An 8,914-nucleotide genomic window follows, 5' to 3' on the forward strand; every position below is an offset into this window, starting at 1 on the left:
GGCTGTTGTGGTCACTCCCCTTTTTCTCTCACACAGATTGATAAATCTTGCCAGCGTGTACTGAGAGTGAGAAATTGATTGTATTGTGCGTAAATTGTGTGAAAAAAACAATGTCTGGAATGAGAGAAATTGTGTCTGTGGTGTCTGGGAGAGAGGAGGGTGAGCGTGCTGTTGTGGATGTGAGTGATAGAGCATGTGTGAGTGAGCGTGCGGATGATGTGTCTGAGTGTAGTGGTGGCGTGGAGAGAAGAGGATGAGTAAAGTCCGAGCAGGTCCAATCGCAAGACAAAGTGGTTGGACAATATCGGACTCTGGCAGTGGCAGCCACACATCTGAGTCTGAGAGTCTGCACTCAGTGGGAGTCCCACCAGCCAAAAAACAAAGAGGGCCGAAATTCACGGAGGCTGAGAACGTAGCACTGGTGGCTGCTGTTAGCACAGAAAAATCTGTGTTATTCAACACGACATTGGGCACCCAGGAGAAGATGGCCGCCTGGAGCCGGGTGAGGGAGAAAGTGTCCCAAGTTGGAAGTGGCACAGCGGACAGGACAGTTCTCAGCATCAGGCATCGGTGAGTAAATATTTCATTATGATATCATCATCAATGTGTTGGCAAAGACATATTGCAAAGCATAAACTATGCTTGTCTTGGTCTATGACAATACCATTCTATAACCTTTATTGTTTGTTACACATATGTCCTTTACATACTAGATTTGTAATTACATCTAGTGTTTACCGATGTATCCGTGGATTCGCCCCTAAAGCAAATGCTCCATAAGTGGGGAACCACCTTTCTTGCAAAAAAAATAGTGGACTTGCTCATCTGCATAACTACCGGTAATTATGTATGCGTGACATGAGGATACACATATGAGGGGGCAATTTTTTTGTATTCTGACCCCTATAACTTTCTTAGTTCTCCTTATACGGTCCTGTATGATGCACCCCGGTCTGTAGTTTTTGACAGTACCATTTTTGTTTTAAAGGGGGTACTCTGGTTGAAAACTTTTTTTTTTTTTCTTAAATCAACTGGTGCCAGAAAGTTGATCAGATTCCATGAACCTTACAGTACGTATTAAGTTGCTGCTGAATTCTACATAGGAAATTCATTAATATTTGTAACCCAGAGCTCTCTGCTGATATCACGAGCACAGTGCTTTCTGCTGACATCTCTTTCCATTTTAAGAACTGTCCAGAGTAGGAGAAAATCTTCATAGCAAACATATGCTGTTCTGGACAGTTCCTAAAATGGACAGAGATGTCAGCAGAGAGCTAATAAGTACTGGAAGGAATAATATTTTGTTTTTTATTAAAATGTACACATCTGCCTAATTTTCTGGCACCAGTTGATTTAAAAAAAAGCACCCTTTTAATGTGACATTTTTTATGTATTTTTTATTTTTTTTAAGTCAGGAGTTGCAGTTAGTTACTACAACTACCATCATGCCCTCATACATGTGGCTCATCAGCTGCTCCAAATGAAATTCCAACTCCCAGCATGTTGGACTATACTAGTATATAGTCCATAGGTCAGTGTTTCCCAACCAGGGGTGCCTCCAGCTGTTGCAAAACTACAACTCCCAGCATGTTGGGAGTTGTAGTTTTGCAACAGTTGGAGGCACCCCTGGTTGGGAAACACTGACCTATGGACTATATACTAGTATAGTCCAACATGCTCAGATTTGTAGTTTTAAAACAGCTGGAGGCACCCCTGGTTGGTAAACACTGCTATAGTATATTTTGCCATTTTCCGGGACTTGAAGGATTGGTTTGATAAACTAGTAAAGATAAAGAGGATAAGTCTGACTATATCTGTGTAGTGTGGTATAAATGCCGAAATATGAGCATTCAAGCAAAAGAACAAAATTCTTTCTCAACAAAACTGTTTATTGTCATAAAACGGAAATGGTATGATAAACTTGAATAAACTATTTTATGTAAAACACAAACAGGTACTATGACTGCAGGGCATCAGTAGTCAAAAAAATAAAAAAGCAGCAGCAGAGGAGGAACATCAACTTCAAGAACTGGGAGCTGAAGTTGAAGAAGCACCTCCTGCCAGTGGCTCAGACATCCGAGGCAGAGAGATCTGGTGAGTAAAATTATATATATATATATATATATATATATATATATATATATATATATGATTAATTATGTATTACAATAATATTAATTGATAAAACAACAAGAAAATAAAAATAAAAAATAACTATTAGAACTTATACAATAACTGTATTACTATATATTTGTATTCCCCCCCCCCCCCCCCCCTAGCTCAATACTGATTCTTAAAGGGGTACTCCAGTGAAAACCTTTTTTCTTTTAAATCAACTGGAGGCAGAAAGTTAAACATATTTGTAAATTACTTCTATAAAATCTTAATCCTTCCAGTACTTATTAGCTGCTGAATGCTACAGAGGAAATTCCTTTCTTTTTGGAACACTGATGACATCACGAACGTAGTGCTCTCTGCAGACATCTCTGTCCATTTTAGCAACCATGCATAGCAGATGTATGCTAAGGGCAGCATGGTGGCTCAGTGGTTAGCACTTCTTTGCAGTGCTGGGGCCTTGGGTTCAAATCCCACTAAGGACAAAAATAAATAAAGTGTTATAAGTGATAAGTGTTATAATAACGTCAGCAGAGAGCATTCCAAAAAGAAAAGAATTTCCTCTGTAGTATTTAGCAGCTAAGTACAGGAAGGATTAAGATTTTTTAATAGAAGTAATTTACAAATATGTTTAACTTTCTGCCACCAGTTGATTTAAAAGAAAAAAGGTTTTCACCGGAGTACCCCTTTAAAGCATTTATGCTATTTGTAATGTTGGGACATGCAGATGTCAGGGAATCTAGTCTACCCTGTTGTTGTCCTATACAGTAACCCCCCCGACATGCGATGGCCCCGACATATGATCAAATGGACATATGATGGCCTCTTAGAGGCCATCGCATGTCGATGTCAGCATCGACATACGATGCTTTTATATGTCGGGGCCATCGCATTAACTGCTATCCGACAGCGCAAAATGCTTAAGCTGCTGTCGGATAGCAGTTTAAGCATCCCGGACAGGATCACTTGCCTATCCCCGCTGCTCCGGGTCCACTTCACGATCCTCCGGCGTCTTCTGTATCTTCTCCAGGGTCCGGGCCTCGCTTTCCGGTGTCGCTATTACGTCGTTACGCACGCCGTCCCGGCTCAGCAACGTAATAACGTCACCAGAAAGCGAGGCCTGGACCCTGCAGAAGATGCAGAAGAAGCCGGAGGATCGTGAAGTGGACCCGGAGCAGCGGGACAGCATCGGGAGCGGTGAGGATGCGGTCCGCAGTGGCGGGGAAGGTACAGCTTCCTATACTTTACATTGCACGGATCCCTCAACATACGATGGATTCGACAAACGATGGGTCGTTTGGAAAGAATTACCATCGTATGTTGAGGGACCACTGTACTATCAGACCAAATAATGAAGTAGAGCAGGCCCCCATAGAGATTAATTAAATAATTAACATAGAGCATATCAGACAAAATGGCTGAATTGAACAGCATATACAGTGGTCCCTCAACATACGATGGTAATCCGTTCCAAATGAACCATTGTTTGTTGAAACCATCGTATGTTGAGGGATCCGTGCAATGTAAAGTATAGGACAGTGGTCTACAACCTGCGGACCTCCAGATGTTGCAAAACTACAACACCCAGAATGCCCTGACAGCCAATTGTTGTCCGGGCACTGCAGGGAGTTGTAGTCTTGCAACATCTGGAAATCCGCAGGTTGAAGACCACTGGTATTGGAGGTTATACTCACCTTTACCCGCCACTACGTACCGTCACCGCTTTTCACCGCTGCCCTGGATGTCACCTGCCATCGCTGTCGCTGTGTCCCCGACGCTCCGACAAGGCCTCTTCTTCCTCGGCATCTTCGCCGCCATTACGCCGCTATGCAAGCCGCTCCTATTGGATGACAGGATGGCGTGCACAGCGACGTGATGACAACGATGGAGAGCGCTGACGATGCAGGGGATACTGAAGAGGACGCGCCGGAGCCCCGAGGACAGGTAAGCTATGTTGAGAAATGGTCACATGATTGAAAGCCCGGAAGTAGAGTGATCTACGGCCACCCCTTTCCTTAAGAATAAGATGGCAGCGAGTCAAAGGAATGAGACACACTGTAATGTCATCTTTTGACATGTCCACACAACTCGTAAATTTGTACTTTCTAATTCTATATTGATAGCAATGTGGATATTATGTAAATTACTCAGCTAAATTGCCTATTGTGATAAAAAGCATGGTTAGCTATTTGCAATGGTGTATATTTGTGGTGTATAATGGTGTATAACATTTATAGGGTTAGATGACAAATATACACCAGTTCAATAACTTAATTATTATATTGTTAAGCCTTAGGGAGAGTATTTTGTGTATCATGTAATGATCAACAACACAACTGCTTTCAGTCACTTGATTTTTATTTTAAAATACTGTTTTGTTTTGTTTTTTTTTTGTTTTTTTTAGATCAACAAGGCCAGACTTCATTAAGGAGTCACCATGACAGTTCCCCACCATCACCTGTCCTGTCACAATTGGAGAGCCGGAGGGCCGTTGAGGCAGATGATAATGTGCCAGTACCTGAGGAAGACATGGGCCAACCCCTGAGCTCAGCTGCCTGTTCACCAGCTATCCCCAGTCCACTATCTCCAACCCCAGCACCCGCATCTGTCCCAATGGACACCTACCTTAGGGTACTCCAAGAAAGGGACAGGTTGTCCAGGGAGACGAGGCACCTTGCACGGGAGATGCAACGCTTGAATAGGACCATGCACCGACTTCACCGTCGGCAGGCTGACGACTTCCAAGTGATGTTGGCCCCGGTCAGCCAGCAGCACCTTCATGCCACAGCACAGCTAAAGGTGGACCTCCTGACGGCAATATCAAGAATCAGCCAATCACCTCCATTGGCTGACACCAGCAGCATCAACAACAGGGCACCTTCACAAACCTAAAAGATTAAAGAATCATTATTTTTAGGCTGGTTGACAGTTTTGTTATGTTAGAAATGTTGGCAATGTTCAGGTTTATTGTATTACCTCTGTATTCTATTACTGTTGTCTCTTGGACATATCTTCGCCTATGGATTGTTGGAGTAATGGCTGACTACAAGTAGGAGGAGCAGAAGCATCTGGAGCGACAGAAGGAGGGTATGACACACAGCTCCCTTCGCCTGAGGTGGTGGACCTTTGGCTGAAAGAGGGAGTGGCGTGCCACTGGGTGAAGCGGCAGGCTGGACCACCATATCTGAGCCACGGTTGTCCCAGGCCGCTTTATGGTGGCGCATCATATGTTGACGCAGGGCTGTGGTGCCAACATTGCTACCCTGACACATCTTGCATGTGGCTGTGTTAACTTCCTCCGGATATTTGATGAAAAACTGCCAGACCGCCGAGTATCTGATTTTACCACCAACAGTCGACTGCTACTGCCGCCGTCTCCAGGAACCCCTGTTCCACTACCTCCCTGGAAGGTAGGCTGCCGCGAAGCAGGGGGCCTACCCCTGGCACATTTGGCTCCTGAATTTCCACTTCTGAATTTCCAACCATGCTACCACCTTGCTGACTCATCTGCTGCCTCACGGGCAACCTGCAACCCTCTTCTGCTAGTGATGATGAAGCCCCCTCTGCACCCGGCTCCCAAGTGCGATCGGCTTCATCATCATCGAGTTATGTCTGCACGTCACTGATGTCCTCCTCAGGTTCCTCAACAGTGTATGATTCAGGACCCTGAATGCTAGAAACACCACCTCCCACGTCGCACTACTCATCAATAATTGCCTGCCTAGCGTAGGAAGTGGCAGATGCCTCCTCCACTTCTTGGCTGGGCAGTAGCTGCTGACTGTCGTCTAATACATCTTCCTGACTGAATAGTGGAGCTGAACCAACTGCGTAAGATAATTCTTTAGGGGAGGGAACAGCATAGGACAGAGGCAATTTGGGGACAGGGACTGCTCCCGGATCTGAGAGTTGTGGGGGTATCAGATGTTACTTGACGTGATGAAGTGGATGACCGCGTCAACCAATCAACGACGACAGATGGGCTGTCGGTAGAGACACGACCGGTAGCTGAAACCGGGAGCTCAGGCCTCTCGCTACGACTCCTGCTGCCACTCGCCCCTAGTTGGCTGCGACCTCTGCCTGATAAATTTAGGCCTCTGCCATTCCTCTGAGCACATCCTGGCACTTCTCTGCCTGACATACTTAGGGTGTATACAAGGGGAGTAAAATACGCTTCACTACACGCCTTTCACTGTATGTCGGCTTGTTGCAGATTAACAGGCTCAAAAAAGTACACTACTTAGAGGTAGCTATGTGGTATGCACATATGACAGAAAAAAAAGGCTCTATAGTACACTTGGAAAAAGTATTTTCGTAACACACCAGCCGGTTGTTACTATTCCCTGGCCTTTCACTGTATGTAGGTTTTTTTCAGATTAACAGGTACAAAAAAGCACACTACTTATTTTTAGGTATGTGGCACACTGGTTTAGGCACACTGGTTTTGATGAATCTACCCCATAGAGGGAGATTTATCAAAACCTGTCCAGAGGAAAAGTTTCTGAGTTGCCCATAGCAACCAATCAGATAGCTTCTTTCATTTTTCAGAGGCTTTTCCAAAAATGAAAGAAGCAATCTGATTGGTTGCTATTGGCAACTCAGCAGCTTTTCCAGGAAAGTAAAGTTTAACCACAACACTGTAACACCCCGGGACTCGAAGCAGTGGTGGTCTCCCATTCCACTGTGCTGTCGAGACGGTCCTGCATATCTTACTGTTTAAATTTATGCGCATATTCGCGAATATTGAGCCCTCCCTTCTTTAATGGTATAGGGAACTATGACTAGTGCATTAACTCTGTGATTTTTTGCCTATTTAAACTAATAGGACCATTGTGGTCTATGGGGATCTCACAACATGTAAAACAGTAAGATAAGCAGGACTGTCTCAGCAGCACAGTTGGATTGGAGACCACCACTGGTTCAAGTCCTGGGGTGGGAAAGAGTGTTAAAGTGTTGTGGTTAAACCTTACTTTCCTGGAAAATTTTCTGAGTTGCCCATAGCAACAAATCAGATTGCTTCCTTCTTTTTTCAGAGGCCTTTTCAAAAAAGGAAGAAGCAATCTGATTGATTGCTATGGGCAACTTCACAACTCTTCCTCTACACCGGTTTTGATGAATCTCCCCATAGAGGAACATTTTATCAAAACCTGTCCAGAGGAAAAGTTTCTGAGTTTCCCATAGCAACCAATCAGATTTCTTCTTTCATTTTTCAGAAATAAAAGAAGCAATCTGATTGGTTGCTATGGGCAACTCAGCAGCTTTTCCAGGAAAGTAAAGTTTAACCACAACACTGTAACACCCCAGGACTCAATCTAGTGGTGGTCTCCCATTCCACTGTGCTGCCAAGACATTCCTGCTTATCTTACTGTTTAACATGTCATGAGATCCCCATAGACCACAATGGGCCTATTGATTTCAACGTGCAAAAAATCACAGAGTTATTGCACTAGTCACAGTTCACTGGAGGGCTCAATATTCACGAATATGCGCATACATTTTTGCATATGCGGGAAAAAAGCAAATATAACGAATATGCGAGGAATACTCGTGAAATATCACGAATTCAAATATGGCCTATGCTGCTCATCACTAGATCTAAGGAATGTGAACCAGTTGGTGGCTGGTTCTCATCCCTTTTTTTAGATGTAAGTTTAGTCAAACCACAAACAGATCAAGGAGTTAGTTGCGGATCATAAAGGGATACTCCGGTGGAAAGCTATTTTTTTTAAATCAACTGGTGCCAAAAAGTGTAACAGCTGTTGTCACCTTCTATCTCTCAATTCAGTCTCAGGGGGTTCACAAGACTCAAACACACAACCTATGCACTGCAAGGTGGCTGCTCTAACCACTAGGCTGTGGGACTCAAACTGTAACTGTGTTTGGGGCAAGCCTGAGTGGTAGCACGGTCTTTGGTTCCAGTCCCTCGTGTGGGCTTTCTCTTTTTGTCAAAACAGGCCAAGACCACGACCGCGGTCGCTGTCGCTATCGCTATGTCCTGTTTCCAGGTAGCTCCTACGGGCTCATGGTTAGAGCTGCTGCTTTGGAGTGCAGAGGTTGTGAGTTCAGGTCCACACTCCATTGCCCTGCTATCTGTTGGGCTTGCTGCACTCACTGGATCTCTCTGAATGAAATCATGGGAGCAGAGCAAGCCTGACAGGTAGAGAGTGGAAATGGAGGATGCAGAGGAAAGCGTGTTTGGGTAAAGTGGCTAACAGTCATGGATCCAGGTGTCAGAGAAACATATATGGTGCAGGTGAGTTGGACATGAGTGTTCCTGTATGGGCAAGGATGATTATTGTAGGGTTGTTGTTTGAATGGCTGGAGGTAACAACAGCATATTAGTGTTAAAATCAAAATTTCCATTTTTACGTCTCACTTTAAAAAAAAGTACGTCAATCACCTGTGGGGTATTAAGGCTCGCTGTACTCCTTGTTACGTTCCTTGAGGGGTTTAGTTTCCCAAAAAGTATGCCATATATTTTTTTTGTTTTTTTCTGTTCTGGCACCATGGGAGCTTCCTAAATGTAACATGCCCCCCAAAAACCTTTTCAGCAAAATTCACTGTCCAAAAGCTCATTGTCGGTCCTTCCCTTCTGAGCCCTCTAGTGCACCCACAGAGCACTTTACATCCACATATGAGGTCTTTCCTTACTCAAGAGAAATTGAATTACAAATTTGGGGGTGGGGGCTTGTTCACCTTTTACCCCTTGTAAAAATGAAAAAAAAAATGGGGCTACACTATGCTTCTATTCCTGTGAAACACTTAAAGGGTTATCAATCATTCTCAATGTCCCTTTGAATGC

The 8,914-nt window shown here is 44.2% G+C and overlaps 1 protein-coding gene across 1 annotated transcript; it reads left to right on the forward strand.

Moving 5' to 3' along the window:
- LOC130267765 (uncharacterized) lies at positions 1-5,007 on the forward strand. Its single transcript, XM_056517941.1, has 3 exons — positions 1-570; positions 1,955-2,094; positions 4,520-5,007. Exons 1-3 carry the CDS (start codon positions 254-256, stop codon positions 5,005-5,007), a joined length of 945 nt encoding a protein of 314 aa, XP_056373916.1. The 5' UTR covers positions 1-253.
- Positions 5,008-8,914: the final 3,907 nt, after the last annotated feature.

The sequence above is a fragment of the Hyla sarda genome, chromosome 1 (assembly GCF_029499605.1).
Source record: "Hyla sarda isolate aHylSar1 chromosome 1, aHylSar1.hap1, whole genome shotgun sequence".
Lineage (NCBI taxonomy): Eukaryota > Metazoa > Chordata > Amphibia > Anura > Hylidae > Hyla > Hyla sarda.

Excerpts from the sequence above, each read along its gene's own strand:
- LOC130267765 (XM_056517941.1), top strand. The coding sequence starts at position 254 with ATGAGTAAAGTCCGAGCAGGTCCAATCGCAAGACAAAGTGGTTGGACA. Across the intron at positions 571-1,954 it reads GTTCTCAGCATCAGGCATCG|GTACTATGACTGCAGGGCAT; the intron begins GTGAGTAAATAT and ends AAACACAAACAG. Across the intron at positions 2,095-4,519 it reads ATCCGAGGCAGAGAGATCTG|ATCAACAAGGCCAGACTTCA; the intron begins GTGAGTAAAATT and ends TGTTTTTTTTAG.